The sequence below is a fragment of the Callorhinus ursinus genome, unplaced genomic scaffold, assembly GCF_003265705.2.
Source record: "Callorhinus ursinus isolate GAN/ISIS: 27379988/994484 unplaced genomic scaffold, GSC_fseal_2.0 scaffold58, whole genome shotgun sequence".
NCBI classification, from domain to species: Eukaryota; Metazoa; Chordata; class Mammalia; order Carnivora; family Otariidae; genus Callorhinus; species Callorhinus ursinus.
The window spans coordinates 5471839-5487697 of record NW_027397120.1 but is presented as its reverse complement, the minus strand read 5'-3'; the positions used below and the strand labels follow the sequence as shown (position 1 = coordinate 5487697).

At 44.6% G+C, this 15859-nt stretch overlaps 1 protein-coding gene across 5 annotated transcripts in view; it reads left to right on the top strand.

Annotated features, from left to right (window-relative positions):
- The window catches only part of DOCK1 (dedicator of cytokinesis 1), a 485590-nt gene that overhangs the window by 404406 nt on the left and 65325 nt on the right, over positions 1 to 15859 (top strand). For all 5 annotated transcript variants that reach the window (XM_073884741.1, XM_073884742.1, XM_025880059.2 and 2 more), the window contains one exon: positions 7967 to 8115. In XM_073884741.1, the coding sequence (XP_073740842.1) occupies positions 7967 to 8115 (149 nt within the window). The remainder of the gene's footprint in view (positions 1 to 7966; positions 8116 to 15859) is intronic.

The window sequence follows — 15859 nt, the reverse complement described above, 5'->3', positions numbered from 1 at the left end:
GGCATCATACTTCCTGACTTCAAAATATATTACAAATCTACAGGAATCAAAACACTATAGTACTGACATAAAGGCAGACGTAGAGATCAATGGAACAGGATAGAGAGCTCAGAAATAAACCTGCACATATACAGCCACCTGATCTTCGACAAGAGAGCCAGGAACATACAATGGGGAAAGGATCACCACTTTAATAAATGTTGTGAATACTGGATATCCAGATGCAAAAGAATGTAACTGGACCCTTGTCTTAACATCATACCCCCAAACCAACTCAACTAAAGACTTAAACATAAGACCCCCAAACTGTAGAACTCTGAAAGAAACCACAGGAGGAAACCTTCTTGGTACTGGTCTTGGCAATGATTTCTTGGAAAGGACAGCAGAAGCACAGGCAACAAAAGCAAACATAGACAAGTAGGACTCCATCAAACTAAAAAGCGCCTGCACAGTAAAGGAAACAACAAAATGAAAGACACCCCGTGGAATGGGGGAAAACATTTGCAAACCATATATCTGCTACAGGGTTAATTTACAAAATATATAAGGAAATCCTACAACTCAATAGCAAAAAACCCCACCAATTAAAAGATGGGCAAAGGACTTGTCTTGACATTTCTCCAAGGAAGAAATGGCCAATAGGTTTATGAAAAGATAAGCAACATCACTGACCATCAGGGAAGTGCAAATCAAAACCACGGTGAGATGTCCCCTCACGCCTGTTAGGATGGCTATTATGAAAAAAGTAAAAGATAAGTGTCAGCCAGCGGTACAGAAGTTTGAACACTTGCACAGGGTCGCTGAGAATGTGGGAAACAGCATGGAGGTTTCTCAAAAAGTTAAAAATAGAACTCCCATATGATCCAGCCATCTCTCTTCTGGGTGTACATCCAAAAGAATTGAAATCAGGATCTTGATGAGGTGTTTGTACACCCAGTTCCTGGCAGCATTATTTATAATAGCCAAGAAATGGAAACAACCTAAATGCCCATTGATGGATGGATGGATATAGAAAATGTGGTATATGTATATTCATTGGAATATTATTCAGCTTTACTTTTTTAGTAAAAAGGAAATCTTGCCAAATGCAAAAACATTCCACTCGCATGAAGTTTCTAAAGAGTCATAGTCTTAGAAGCCGAGAGTAGAACGGTGGTTGCCAGGGGTAGGGGTGAATGGGGGGGAGAAGGGAATGGGGAGGTATTGGTCAAAGGGTACGGACTTTCAGTTAGGCAAGATGGGTAAGTCTAGAGATCTGCTGTAGAACATAACACCCAAAGTTAACAATACTGTGTCCTACATTTAAAAATTTGTTAAGAGGGTAGATCTCATCTTAAGTGTTCTTATGACAATAAACACTAAAGAGGAAAAATAATATAATTAATAAAAAATTTTTTTTAAGATTTTTTTAATTTACTTATTTGAGAGAGAGAGAGTGAACGAGAGCATGAGCAGGGGGGAGGGCCAGAGAGAGAGGGAGAAACAGGCTCCCTGCCCAGGGGGCAGGGATGCGGGACTCGGTCCCAGGACCCCAGGATCGTGACCTGAGCCGAAGGCAGGTGCTCAACCAACTGAGCCACCCAGGAGCCCCAATAAAATTTTATTAATTAAAATAACATGGAATTCTCTATTAAAATGTTAGTCACTATGCCATGTAATTCTGTTAGGTAAGCTCCTTAAAGGAATAAAGAACTGATAATTGGGCATCCTGTTACCATCTCGAATGGGTCCTCGATGAACCCGCCTCTCTCCTGGCACCTGTTCTCCACTGTCAGCTTGCTTTGTGCTGAGACGTTCAGGCACCTTTCTTCAGCCTCATAGAGGGTCCTGTGCAAGACTTCTGTGGCATTTCCTCCCTGAGCCTGCAGGGCCCTGTTTGATTTGCTTAGCTTGGCCCACGAAGCCTGTAGTGGCTACAGAGGGCCTCCCCTCTCCCCAGTGACTGTTCTCTGCAAGGAGGCGGGTATCTTTCCACTTCTCCTTCTAGTTACCCCACAGCACCTAGGTTAAATTTGTTTCCCCATGGACTGGAGCAACTTAGTTGCGCCCCACCCTGCTCGGTTCTTGAATAGATTCTTGCTGTCTGTGTCGTGGCTAGGGACCTTGGCTGGAAAGATGCCCTGGCCTATCTGTATTCCTTGGGAGCAATGAAACAGGGTGATAAAAACAGAACATGGTTTTTCCTGAAGGTGGGGAACTGGACTCCATTGCCCTCCCGAGTACCCTCCGAACGGACAGGGGTGGAGGTTTGGGGACCTTGCCTGCAGTCTGCCTTTGCGGTCAGCAAGTTCACGGCCGCCTGTTTTCAGCCCGAGCCAGGTTTCCTCACAGGGGGCTTGCTGGCTCATCCTTCTTGAGTTCCCAGATGTCAGCAAACGTGTAAAGGCAGGCCCTATCACTTCTCCAGGGAAAGTTAGAATTTCTAAATAATCCTTTGTCCATCTGTTTATATTAAGGATGGAGTCTTTTTCAAATGGGTGTTACATGAAAAATAAATGCAGAAGGCCTTGGGAGAAAATACTATAAGATATTCTATGGATAATACTAATAACATAGAAATTAAGAAGTATGATTTAAGGAGAGGCACCAGCTGGGTTCTCAGGAGTCAGAATCCAGCACAGAAGCTCCCAGGTGGTGATGATGAGCTGGTTGGAATGGCTCCGTCTGCTCATGTTCTCCACAGACAAGTAACCTGAACCCGGCATGCTGTTCGGTTCTCAGGCACTTGAGGACCCCTTAAGGAAACTCTTTGCTGGGTCATTGGAAGCAACTTTCCTGCGGCAGCTTAATTGCCCAGAATCTGAGTTATGGCTCCAGGCTGTCAAAGGGCTTCCAGAATCTCCCAACACCGAGCCTTCCTGGTGCCACCCTGTTGTTGGTCTTCCTGCTGCCCTCCCCCCGGGGGGCAGGGGAGGGGAGAGGAGGAGCCCTGGCTCCAGTGAAGAGACTTGAATCCTACTGGAATTTTCTTCTTACCTTGCCTCTACCTGGCTGTGTGGCCTCCCCCATGACCCAGCCTTTCTGGGCTTCCATCAGTTTTCCAGGCTGTAAGATAGGTTGGACTAAAGTTTTCAAGAGCCTCCCAATCCTGATGCTTCATAATTCTTTATATATGTATGATTATCTCAGTAATGAAATGCCAAGTCTTCTAGAACAGGGAGGAGGGCCATTCATGATTCATTTTAATTGATCATGCTCTGACAGATGCATTTGTCATATGCCCTGGTAGGCCAGACACTGCCTAACTCACGCCAGGAAGGGACCAGATACATCCCCATTAGAAAGCACCGAACAAGGCAGAGAGGGACGTTCAGAGAGTGGCATGGAAAGAATTGCTCTCTGCTGGCTGAGAGGGAGTCTGGGGCTCTCCTAGCTGCCAGCATCCACCAGTCAGGTGCTGTGGGCTCCACCTGCCGCCCCCCCCCCCCCCGCCCCGCATGAGAGCCCCCAGGGCATCTCTCACCTGCTGGCCCTTCCCAAGAGGGTGGCAAAACCTTCTTGTAAGTTTTTCAGTTTCATTTCTCAAGTACACACTGTGAGTTGTGTGTTTCCCCCCAGAGGAGAATTTTAGGTATGATTTCAAATGACAGTGCTTCATTCTGAAATGGCTTGATATTTTGTGCATCATTTAGGATAACTAGAGGTATCCACCCTGGCATATATTCAGACTGATAATTAACATACTAAAATGCTGTTTTCTTGGGTGCCTGGGGGGCTCAGTTGGTTGAGCGTCTGCCTTCGGCTCAGGTCACGATCCTGGGGTCCTGGGATCAAGTCCCACATCTGGTTCCCTGCTCAGTGGGGAGTCTGCTTCTCCCTCTGCCCCTCCCCCGCTTGTGTGCGCTCTCTCTCACAAAAATAAATAAAAAAATCTTAAAAAAAAAAAAAAGGAAAGGAAAATGCTTTTTTCTTGCTTGATAAATCATTGTTTCCCCAACTCAGCCTACCCTGGCCCCTTAGTGCTCCACCAGGACCCTCCCCTCTTCTGTGAGGATCCCTGAAGGGGTCACTGCCTGGCATGGAAGAAGGCTCCAGAACTGAGCTCAAGCCATGACTGACCTGACTGATGGACACGCCTGCCTTTCTGGCTTTTCTTTCTTTCTATAAAAATTATGTTCCTGGTCGCCTCCATAGTGCCTGAGACTGACCACCATTTGCAACTGGCCCCGTCTCCATAATTGTCGTGAAGGAAGGTTCGAAGGGCCCAGGGTAATGTGAGCTCCTTTGTGATGCTCACTTCCAGGCCCTGGGGAAGCCTCGACCTTCTGAGGATGCACCCTTAGGTGTAAATCAGATCTTTAAAGCTGTTTTGGAGCAGTTGGTTCCCTCAGCATTATCTGTCATTATGCTCCAAATAGGCTGAGTCAAGCGGGAGATCTTTGATTTGCAAGGTAAAGGATGCAGTTAGGAGAGCAAATGTCCCATTGTTTCCTGGCAGTTGCTGATTTGAATAGGGTGATGAATGCATAAGATCTGTGCTTTGCAGCTTTGCAGCCAGGAATGTGGACTCTGGCCTGAGAGAGGGCCAAGAGGTCAAATGTAAACCATGACCTTGGTCAATGAAGGGTAGGAGTCTGGTAACAGCAAGAAATAACCACCAACCAGCATGACTGGGTTCCTTGCTTGTAAAATAGTTACATTATTTTTTGAAAATTTAAGCATCGGCTGCCCAAAGGATCTGCCCTGAGCAGCCCCTCAAAACAGCTAAGAATGGCTCCATGGGGTCACCTCAGGCCACCTGGCTCTTTTTTCTGCTGCGAATCTCAGGTGTTGGAGCCTGCCCCAAGTGTCACTGCCCAGGCCCCCACTCTTGACAGCACATCTCAGTTCCCCAAAATCTACACAACCCATTTTCTCTGCAGCTCTTTTTTTTTTTTTTTTTAAATGGACCCAGGTTTGGGAACATACTGGCAGGTTGATCTAGCCAGCTCTGCCAACAAAATAAAAATGGAAGTCAGGTAAATCTTACAATTTAGTCACCTATCACTCGATTGGGCCTTGATCCTCTCAAAGGTCACAAATAACAAGCAAAACCAACAAATCACTGAAGTAGTAAAGGTTTATTGTGCACACACCAAGAAGACAATTAGCAGGCCTAGAGCACTCAAACCAATACATGGAAGGAGGCTCAGAGGTACATCGTTACAAAGCAGCTTCTGTCGTGAGAAAGTGTTGACTGTTTGTTGGTTATAATATCAGTGCTTGGTTATAATTTTAGAATTCTCTTAAATGAGCGGGAGTTGGAGTGGTTACCTCATATCAGCCTTTGGAAAATGTGTTTGTTTTTGTTTTTTGCTTACGATTTCCAGAGGCAGAAGCAAGAAGTGCCTCCCGTCAGGTTAGCCTTGCAAAATAAGCTAAATGAAGTTTTGCTTGTAGGACTAACCTGGTTTTGTCTGCCCAGAGAATTTTCAACGCTGGTCTCCATTTGGTTTTGATTTTAACAAGCTGAATGCTTCACGAGACACTTTCTTCCCTGAGTTTTTCCAATCATATGTGTGATTGAGATGAGTGTCTCAGATCTCCCCTCCAAGCAGAGCTTCAGAGCAAGGACTCGGGGTCTGTTCTGCTCGATCTAATGCAAGCGCAAATACGGCGTTGCCCCGTGGGACAGAGCAGCATGTTTTCCCCTCCCAAACCTGTCACGTCTTGAGTCCGAAAGAAGAAATCAAAAGCACACTCTCTCCCAAAAAAGGAGGGGGAGGGGGAATGTGCTTCTTTCCCAAGCTCTTCAGTTATTTATCAAAGCGCGGCCCCAGAGCGCCTGCTCTCACCTCGGCCTGCGCCGCCTCCACATCAGTTTGGTTTATTACACAAGGCATGCCAGCCGGCCGGGCACGGCAGGGACGGTCCCGCCAGAGCCAGCGTGCTCACAGCAAGATCTTTATCGGCCCGGTTTGGTCTGGGATAGTTTTCATTCAGGGGGTCCCTTCGTGGATGATTTTGGGGACCGAACAAATTATGTGCGTTCATTAAAAGCCCCATAGAAGACCTCAGTGTGCCTGGATGATGGACATTTTTGCTCAGTCTACCTGTGTGTACATGGAGATTTTCCTGGGTAAGACTATGTTTAATGCCCTGGATGTTTGGACCCTCGTGATTGCAGAGATCATCCCAACACCCAGGGAGAGGCTACTGATGGGTGAGAACTTGCCTCCCCTGAGCGAACATGGCCCACTGTCCAGAGGGGCTGGGTTGGCTCCATGTTTTGTAACTCAGAAGAAAGACTCTCGGTGGGTTTTAAAAAACTGGGGAGTTGTAACTAGGAGATTGGCAAGGTGACCAGAGGTAAAGTATTCTTATTGTGATCTGATAATCAGCTTCTTCTTCCTTTGTCTCAAAAGGGGAAAGAAAAATGCATCCTCTTTTTCTTGAAGTGTGTACACTGCAAGAGTCACCTGGATTCTCATTGATTCCAAACCTGAGTTCATCATTAAATTTGAGCAAGATATGCTCCAAGGGAAATCCATAATGCAAATGCCCCCCCCCCAAAAAAAGGAAAAACAAGAAAGTAAAGACAATTCCTGGAGAACCCGCCCAGGCCTTGCTCACCTTGAGGACCATTTGTTTGCTGATGTTAAATCCCCAGGGTTATCACTGTAGGTAGAGCTCAGCCCTGGCCGCTGGCCAGGTTCCCTTACTAATGGGAAGGAAGGTCAATAATCAAAGATAGAAAGTCATCATTCTTATAACCTGTTTATACCTTATAATCCAATCCTTGCATCTGCGACCACTTGCTCCTGCCTTAAATGTTCCTCCCAGCTTGGAACAGTAAAAGCTGTCAGTGACAGACCGAGCGCTGTATGACACTCAAATTGTGTTGATGAACAACTTGGTGTCACTATCATCTGTTTTCTGAAACATTGGCTCTGACATTTTTTAGGCAGAATACAAGAAAAGTGTCACCTGAGAGACTGAATATAATAGCATTTTTAAGAGAATGCTTTGCCACAGTCACATGCCTATCAGAGACATTAAGCATTTGGGGAAGTGATGAGAATCACGTTTTTTATAGCCTTCGTCAAAGTATTACATATTTAGTAAAAGTTGAAAACAAGATTTTCATTATATTCAGATTCCTTACTGAAGGTTACATTTTGCATATGTGTCCACTTAATATAAATTTTAGAAATCTATTAATTTAGGTTTATTAGGAGGGTTACGTACTTTGTTAAGTGTGGTTATTTATAATAGCCAAATTTGTTTTACGGCTCTCTTTACAGAAATCCTCATTAGCTGAGTAATAAAAAAAAAAAAAAAAAACCTAAATTCTGTAGAGGATCCATTCTCTTTTCTGATTGTATAGAAATAGAAATATGAGTAAGACTGATGAACTCTGGATAAATTGCTAGTGTTAATAACAAAATGTCACAAATGAGATACCAGGTATTTTGTCTCCCAGCTCTGCTGTAGATCCCTGCTCATGTCCTTGATTTATATGATATAATTGTCTATTTGTAAAATTGCATTTATCTTATGTAACGGATAGGACATGACTACAGGTCTTATATTGGATGGATACTTTAGTAGCTGCTCTTATGGCATTTAGAATGTCCACTTCTTTTTTTTTTATTTTGTTTTTAAGAATTTATATATTTATTTGAGAGAGAGAAAGAGACAGAGAAAGAGAGCAGGGGAGGAGCAGAGGAAGAAGGACAAGCAGACTCCAGGCTGAGCACAGAGCCTGACGTGGGGCTTGATCCCAGGAACCTGAGATCATGACCTGAGCTGAAATCAAGAGTCAGATACTTAACCGACCGAGCCACTGGGCGCCCCTGCAGGCCACTTCTTATGCTAAAGGCTGGACACATTCAGAATGCCTGTGGACGAAAAATGGATGCATGTCCCCAGTATCCTGGCATTCAAAGTCACACTGATCTGTGTTATTCAGTTTGGTCCGTTGAAGCTCATTTAAAAACCTTCAAAAAAAAAAAAAAATTCTGAACAATGCCTTTCTGTCTTTAAGGTCAACACAAGATAAAGTTCATTCCAGAAATGGTCGGCCCAATATTAGAAATGACGCTAATTCCTGAGACAGAACTGCGTAAAGCCACCATCCCTATCTTCTTCGATATGATGCAGTGTGAATTCCATTCGACGCGAAGCTTCCAGATGGTAAGGGCGTGGTGGGTAAGCGGTAAGTGGCCTGGAGAGAAGGCGCACAAGCCTGAAAACCTCGAAAAAGGCTTTATAAGTGGCCCTGGAGGTAAAGGTACTGAACATGAAAAACCTAATTCCCTACAGTTTAAAAGAGAAAAGCCCCAGGACTTCCCTTCTTGAAAAAGCCTGTCATCCTTTGCCTTCATCTTTAAGGAGAAATGTTCCCAATTATTATTAGCTTTTACTTACTTATTTTTATCTGGATTTACTTACACATTCAACCCTGGATAAAAGTCTCTTCCCCTCTCCTTGGTACATCCCCTCAGAATGTTGAACCAGATGTTACCACGTGCTCTCAGACTGGCTGCTTCTTGCCAACGTGTGTTATTTTCAAGTCAAAAGTCTTTGCTTTTCCTCTTTCACATCTGTCTTGGTCTTTTACTTGTGCAGCAGAACTGATAAGAACTCCTCGAAGAAAGTCTGCATAATGTGCTCAGAACATACAGTATCAATGGGAAAGACAAAATCTGAATATTTATGTTGGAGGATTAACAAAATCTCCTTCCCTGGATTCCATGAAAATAAGTATGGTGTTTACATATTCACTGTTGGGTACACACTCACATGCACGAACGTACAATGGCTTTCTCCCCAGTGGGCTACGTGGGTTGGCTATGACGCTTTGCAAGAGGCACTTAGAAGAACCCAAATAGTAGTGGGTCCTCCACATTGAAAGCAACCTTTGCTTAAATATTATAATAATTCAGGTAAGTGAGTATCTATTTCCACATAGAGTTTTGAGGAATTTTAAGAAAAATCCCTATATTAGAAGGAAACCAAAACCGCATCAGAGTAGCATGATTGTAGTGGGGCCTGTTATTTAAAGTGTAGATTTTCCTTCCCCACCTTTATACTTTTTAGTTCATAGATTGTGAATTGTTTATAGATTTCCACTGGCCAGTCCTCATTATTATGGCACGAAGCTAGTAGCCATGAAGAATAATTTTGGTATTTTCTAGAGCCAAAAACAGATACAAAGCTAAAAGAACCTCTGTGAGTACCAGTTGAGTTTGCACAATGAAGTCAGGTAGGTAGACCCTGACTCCCGGTACTACCTGGATCTCCAGCAAATGACTGCACGTCTTTAGTCTTTGATTCAGAGCTGTAATGTTGGTACGTAAAGGAATCTACTCCAAAGGGATGTTGTAAGAAGTGAATAAAATAAACCTGTGAAGACCACCTGCCTGCCCGCCCACCCGCCCACCTCCTTCCCCCCGCTCCCTTCCTTTGCTTCTCACTTCCTTTCTTTGCTTTGCTCTTTCTTTCTTTCCATAGGGGAAGAGGACTTCCTTACACTTATTTATTTATTTATAAAATTAAAGAGACTGTTTTAAAAGAACAGCTATTTTTATTCCTCTGGTTTACAATCAGTCTTTGTACACATGTAATGTAATGTTGTAAACATTGTCCACATTTTTTTGGTTCTTTTTGTTTGGCAATCTATCACAGACATCTTTCTTGATTACAACGTAGTAACCATGATTTTTATGATGGCATAACATTTCATAAAATGAAATGGGTAATCTTCTCTTACCCATCCCTTTAGCTGAGCATTTAGGTGGTTTGCACATTCTCACTACTGTGAGTAAATGTGCAGTGAACACATGCATGCATATAGCTTGACTTTTCTTTTGAAAGTTTTCCTGGTATGCCGTCTCAGAAATGGAATTGCCGATTCAAAATATTTTTCTAAGTTTTGACATTGCCAATTTTATTTATGTCATTGCCATAAGATTTGACCCATCTCCACTGCCACTAGCACTAAATCATGGTCCGATCTCATTGCCAACTCACCAGAACTAGGATTTGTAGTTTAAAAATGCCTTTTCCTAGGCTGAAAATACATCTGACTCTTTGAGTTTTATATGAATCAAGCCCCAAAGAAGGACCTTATGAAAAAATGCTATTAAAGAGTCAGGTAGGGGTGCCTGGACGGCTCAGTCTGCTAAGCATCCAACTCTTGGTTTCAGCTCAGGTCAGGATCTCAGGGTCGTGGAATTGAGCCCCGCGTTGGGCTCCATGCTCAGTGAGGAGTCTGCTGGAGAGTCTTTCTGTCCTCCCTCTGTCTCTGCCCCCCACCCCTGGCGTGTGCTTTCTCTCTCTCTCTCTCTCTCTCTCTGAAATAAATAATTCTTATTAAAAAAAAAAAGAATCAGGTAAAGGAGAAAAATGCATTTATATGAATAAGTGTTATGAGCTCAGGAAACTAAGATCAAAGGCCTTTAAAACAGTGTCATTTGTCATTCTTTGAAGCCAACTTCGGGTCAAAATAAGGTCAGCAGCAGTTGGAGTAAGGACAAAGGCATGAATAAGAATTTGGCTTCTGAATTGTTCCTCTTCTTCCTTCCATCCTTGTGGTTCTCATTCCTGCAGCTTTAAAGCATCTTACACAGTCATCTGTGGAAGTGCTTCATTTTCTCCAATTCACAGGGTCTCTGGTTTGTCAATCAAGGGCACAAAGTTAGTGAAGGAGAGTCATGGTGTTTCTGCCTTCGTTCTCAATGCTGCCCCCAGTGGTGGGTTCAAAAACTGTCTAATATCAGGAGCCAGTTTTCCAGAAAACCAAACTGAGTAATACCAGGAAGCAGTTATGCACATTTAATTCTACTTCACAGTTTCATATCCCTAAAACATGACTCGCTTGGATATATATGAATAAAAGCGCAAACATGAAGACATAAGTCCCCAAAACCTGCTGTCAGGATAAGCATGGTCTGCTACTTGGATTTGTTGATCAATAATCGTTGACCATTTGTTCATCTGTGTTGGCACCTACTTGTACCTTCAAAGACAAGTGGTAGGACGCACCAAAGGTTTTTAAAATAAAGGCAGAAAAACTAAAACTTGAGAAAAAAAAAAAGCTCTCTGCTCTATTAGTCTGTTCTTGTGAATTGGGAAAAAGATCAATCTCCTTTTCTCTTGCAGTACCTCCGTTTATTTTTTCTCTTGGTCTGTCTCAGCCTCCCAGGTGGACCGTCACACAGAGTATCATCCTTCCCAGACCTGCTGCTCCCCTATCATGCCCGTTTTTCCCAGGCTCCTCATCGTTTTTTTTTTTTTTTCCTAAATAATTTCTTTTTTTTTTAAGATTTTATTTATTTATTTGAGAGAGAGAGAATGAGAGATAGAAAGCACGAGAGGGAAGAGGGTCAGAGGGAGAAGCAGACTCCCTGCCGAGCAGGAAGCCCGACGTGGGACTCGATCCCGGGACTCCAGGATCACGACCCGAGCCAAAGGCAGTCGCCTAACCAACTGAGCCACCCAGGCACCCGTTTGGTTTGATGGGTGCAGGTTACAGTGACTTGTCTTTGTTTGCTCTTTTGTCCTCCATGGTACGTTGTGGCGACTTGTCCGTCCTTCCTCTGTCTCATCTCCAACATCCAGCTGCTTCTCTTGGGCCTTGCCCAGGGCTCTTCTGGACCACAGCATCTGTCTCTTGACTTGCTCTATCTTTTCTAACTCTTTCCTATTCTCAGGTCAACTCTCGTCTCCTAGGGCCTCCCCTTCCTGATGCATGAGGCATGCCCTCTGTCCTCGGTGGGGGTATCGGGCTATTGCAGCGAGTGGGCATGTGCACAGAGCAGCAGGGCACAGGCATCCCTGCCTCCATCCCAGGGAGCCTCCAGGTTGGGGCTGGCTGGTTGCTGTTTAACTAATCCGCCACCAATCCAATTTCCTAACCTTATTAGTCACACCAACAAGGGCTTAAATTGGCTTCGCTTTTATAGCAGATGTGCAAACCTAATGAAGTGAGGGGAAGACATTAGGGTTTTTCGTTTTTACAACATTCGTGTTTTGAACCTGTGTGGTAGCTTATTTTTTATAAGTGTGCTATGTCTTTCTGAGCAGGGCTCTTAACGTTTGTGAAATACGCATTCTGTCTGGGGAGTAGTATGCTCTTCCAGCTGGAGTGGACAGCGAACCCACTGGATGCAGAAGAAGGACCTGCCATTTTACTCAAGATTAAACTGCATCAAACCATTATTGGAATTTCCAAAGCGTGTATTACAGATCGGCTTTTCTCCGGTTCCCCAGAGTTGCAGCTCCTGTATTCTTCCACTGTAGTGGAGGGACTTGCGTTAGAATGTTCTTACGCATACATTTCCCCCAAAGTCTCCTTCTTTCCTCCAATTTTGCAAGAAGGAGCATGAATTTTCATCCAAAAGAAGCGTGTCCGTGTCCTTGTCTTTGGTGTTACCGACCCTGCCTCTTCCAAGTCCAGGCACTGAGTGGGTTTGCCCGGCTGTGGGATGGGGTGGCGTGGAGTTACCTTTCACGTGTTCTGTCCTCTTGCCGGCCTGAGACACGCTTTCCAGCGCGCCAGTCGTTGCCTTTTGTTAACTGGTTATAGGCAGATCTTCACAGGTGCTGAAGAAGCTCTGCGAAGGCCGCCTCACAGCAATTCGTGGTTCTTCTGGCCCTTCCTAAGAACCTCTCATGATGTGCGTGCCGTATCTGGTCTCCTCCGTTGTCCCCTTCTGCTTCTCCCCTGCCCATTAGTCCTGGAGGACGTATTCTCTGGCCTCTCTCCTTGCCACTTTCCTGCTCCTCAGGTCATCCCAACAGTGTATTCGCTGTCCCCCATGCGCACCTGCCCTCACCCAGACCCCAGTCCTGGAGTAGCAAGTTCATTACCCTTGAACTGGGGACTTTGGGAGATCTTGACTTTTTTCAAAGGAGAGCTCCTACGTGTGAAGCCTTCAGGGTCTGCTCGGCTAGGGTGCAGAGATTTGGAGGCATCGGCATCTTGGTGCCCCTTCCACCGGCTTGTGCACTGACTGAGCCACGTTACCACGAGACGGGCCTTCACCGGGCCTGAAACTAACCTCTCCCCTGTGTCACTGACACCCCTGCCCCCAAATCGGTAACGCTCTGAGTCTCGGCCTCACTGGATTTTGCTTCAGAAAAAAAAAAAAGCATACTTTCAAATTCCCTTCTGGCACCTTTTTAAAGAATTCCATTTGTTATGTCTTTGGGAGAAAAGGAACTAACAGCTGAGAATTGCGGCAAATGACTGCACGGGCTGTATACCATTAATAAAAATGGGGTGGAAAAGTCTCCACAGCAAAATCATATTTTCAATCATGGAGTTAATTGTCTGTCATTTTTGTGAGGGTCAGTAAAATGCTCCACAGCTTCCGGAAATTCCCATTTAGTTGTAACACTATTGGAACATGAGTAATCTTGGCGTCTGCGGTGTTGTTGAGGTCCTGTTTGAGTAATCTCTTTCTCCAGCCCATGCTGGTAATCCTAAGCAAATAACTGAATAACCCAAGTGGACGTTGGCTGCTTCTGCCACTTGGTGGGGTGCCAGGACATTTTGCCCTGTCCTATGGATGCGAGTTTGGTGGCGATTTTATCCTGTTTATTCTTTAATTCTTTGGGATTTTGTTTGTTGGTTACTTTTGCTTTCGATTTCAAAATATTACTTGCTTTTATTGTTTTGGACCCTGAAAGGGAACATAGAGCACAAGAACTAGGCTTTTATTTCATTGAATCCCAGACCCAAGCGCCTGAGAGATCATGGAAATGAATGCCCTTGAGTCTGAGTTCTGGTGACATTGAATTCTGTTCTCACGAGCCCTCCAGCAGAGAGATGCCCACACTCCTGTATCTCTTTTAACCAAATTAAACAGGACTCACTCTGAGAGCATGTTCCTGGAGTCCAGGGTCATTGAATACAGCCCAAAAGCCACTTCTCGATGTGTGTGGTGTGGACATGGGGAGCAGCCATACTTGTCTGAGGTGTTGCTGGCCAGCCAGGCAGTGCACGGTTCCCCAGCCGTGGGGCTCTTGGGCTCTAGGCAGAAGCTTCAAGGTCAGCGAACAGCCTTCTCGTTGGACTTGGAAGGATGTGGGGATTTTAGAATGTGAGATATGGAGTGCCGGAGATTAACTGTGTAATTAAGTTTACAGAGCGGTTAAGCAAGAGGAATGCAATATACATAAAAATATTCGTGTGTCTGAGCAGAGGGATTAAAGGCTGTGCGAGGCTGGGGGGACTCAGTGACTTCGGGGATGTCACCGTGTGAGCACAGAGCCCGGAGGGTGTGGGAGTGCTAGGCGGCTCCCTGCCCAGCCATGCTGGCTCCTTCGTCCCTCCGTCCTGTTTTCCCTGAAGGTACAGTTCAGTGATGTTCTCCCACCTGCCCCTCCTGTCCACACTAATGAGAAGGGACATGGTTCTGCAATCCTACTGGATGGATGGATTGGCCCAGTTCCTTCTGGAAGTTCAGACATTGAGAATCTGATTCCTTGGAGTCTCTGAGACCAGGGAGTGCTCTCAAATCTTGATCCTACCTCCAGCACCCGTGAGCACATTTTCTTGAACAACAGGAGAAAGCAGAGCACCTTTGGACAAAGAGCACATTCACTAAGGCTTATTTGTAGAAAGTTGAAGTGCTTTTGCAAATGTACGTAGAAGACCATTGGCCTAGATTTCAGATTTCACCCCGTTCTTGATAACCTCCAAACACTTTATCGATGTGGTGAATTATTTGTGCAAACCCTTCCATCTGGGTCCAGCCCCCTTCCTTGCTCTGACCATAAGCTCCAGTCTCTTGTGTAAATGTGTTCCTGGATGCCTGGAAAATGCAGGCCTGGTTCTAGACATGTATAAATGCATTGTAGCAGGAATGGTCAGTCTAACTCCCAACAAAAATGATGCATTCTAAACCAAACAGAATTGGCTTTTGGATTATCCACTACTGAGATCCTTCACTCCATGATCCCTTAAATTGGAGCCAATAACCCGTGCTTAACTGTGGCGTCGAGTGGCGAAAGCAGTCATTCCTTTCAAAGTTAATTGAATTAACAACGCTGTCAGCACCCCTGTGAGCGTAGCCCCCTGCTTCACTACCTTTGGCTTTATAGCAACCTTCCAAAAAGCCCGAAATTTGTACGTGGACTCTGTTTCATACTCTTGGAGGGCCGCTGGTATTGTATGCTTAGAGATGCTCTCTTCAGCATTTTAAGTTGGACACCCTGTGGACATTTTTGTAGTGATACTGGTGATTCCGAAAAGAGAAGAAGTATAATGATTTTGCTCATCACATGAGGGAGCCTCTGCCACCTTTTGAGCAACACAGTCAACCCTTGCTAATTTTAACCTAACCATAGAGAACCCTGCTGCGCATTACCCGACAGTGTGCATTTACGAGTCAGATAATCAACATACTTCTTTATAAAACCAGCTCTGCTCTCTCAGCAAATGGACTTTCTCCAGTTTATTTGGACAGGATCGTTTAGTTCTTTTTTTTTTTTTTTCCCCAGGATCGTTTAGTTCTGATGATGATAACGGTTCACAGCACGCTAACAAATTGATTCTAGTATATTCTGTAAAAAATAATGCAGACCCTGGAATGAGAGGCCGGCTGCAGATCTGGGTTATTGAATCCTTGCTGATAAACAGAATAGGGTTGCCAGGTGCTTGTGCAAATTACTAAGTTGAGAGGTTAGTAAAATTAGAATCAGCTGTGTTCTTCTGATTTACTTATCATTCATCTGCTCATTTTAGGAAACATTAAATTCATCAGTCAAAATTTGATAAGCAGCATACTTAAGGAGCTGGAGTTTCCTTATTGCTCTTGTTTGTGACAGCTAGGTTTACGTGGAAGCAGAGAAAACATGCCATTTCCATGAAGTAGACTCCGAAGTTCAAATACGCCTGATTAACTAGTGATGAACAGTTGAAATGCCT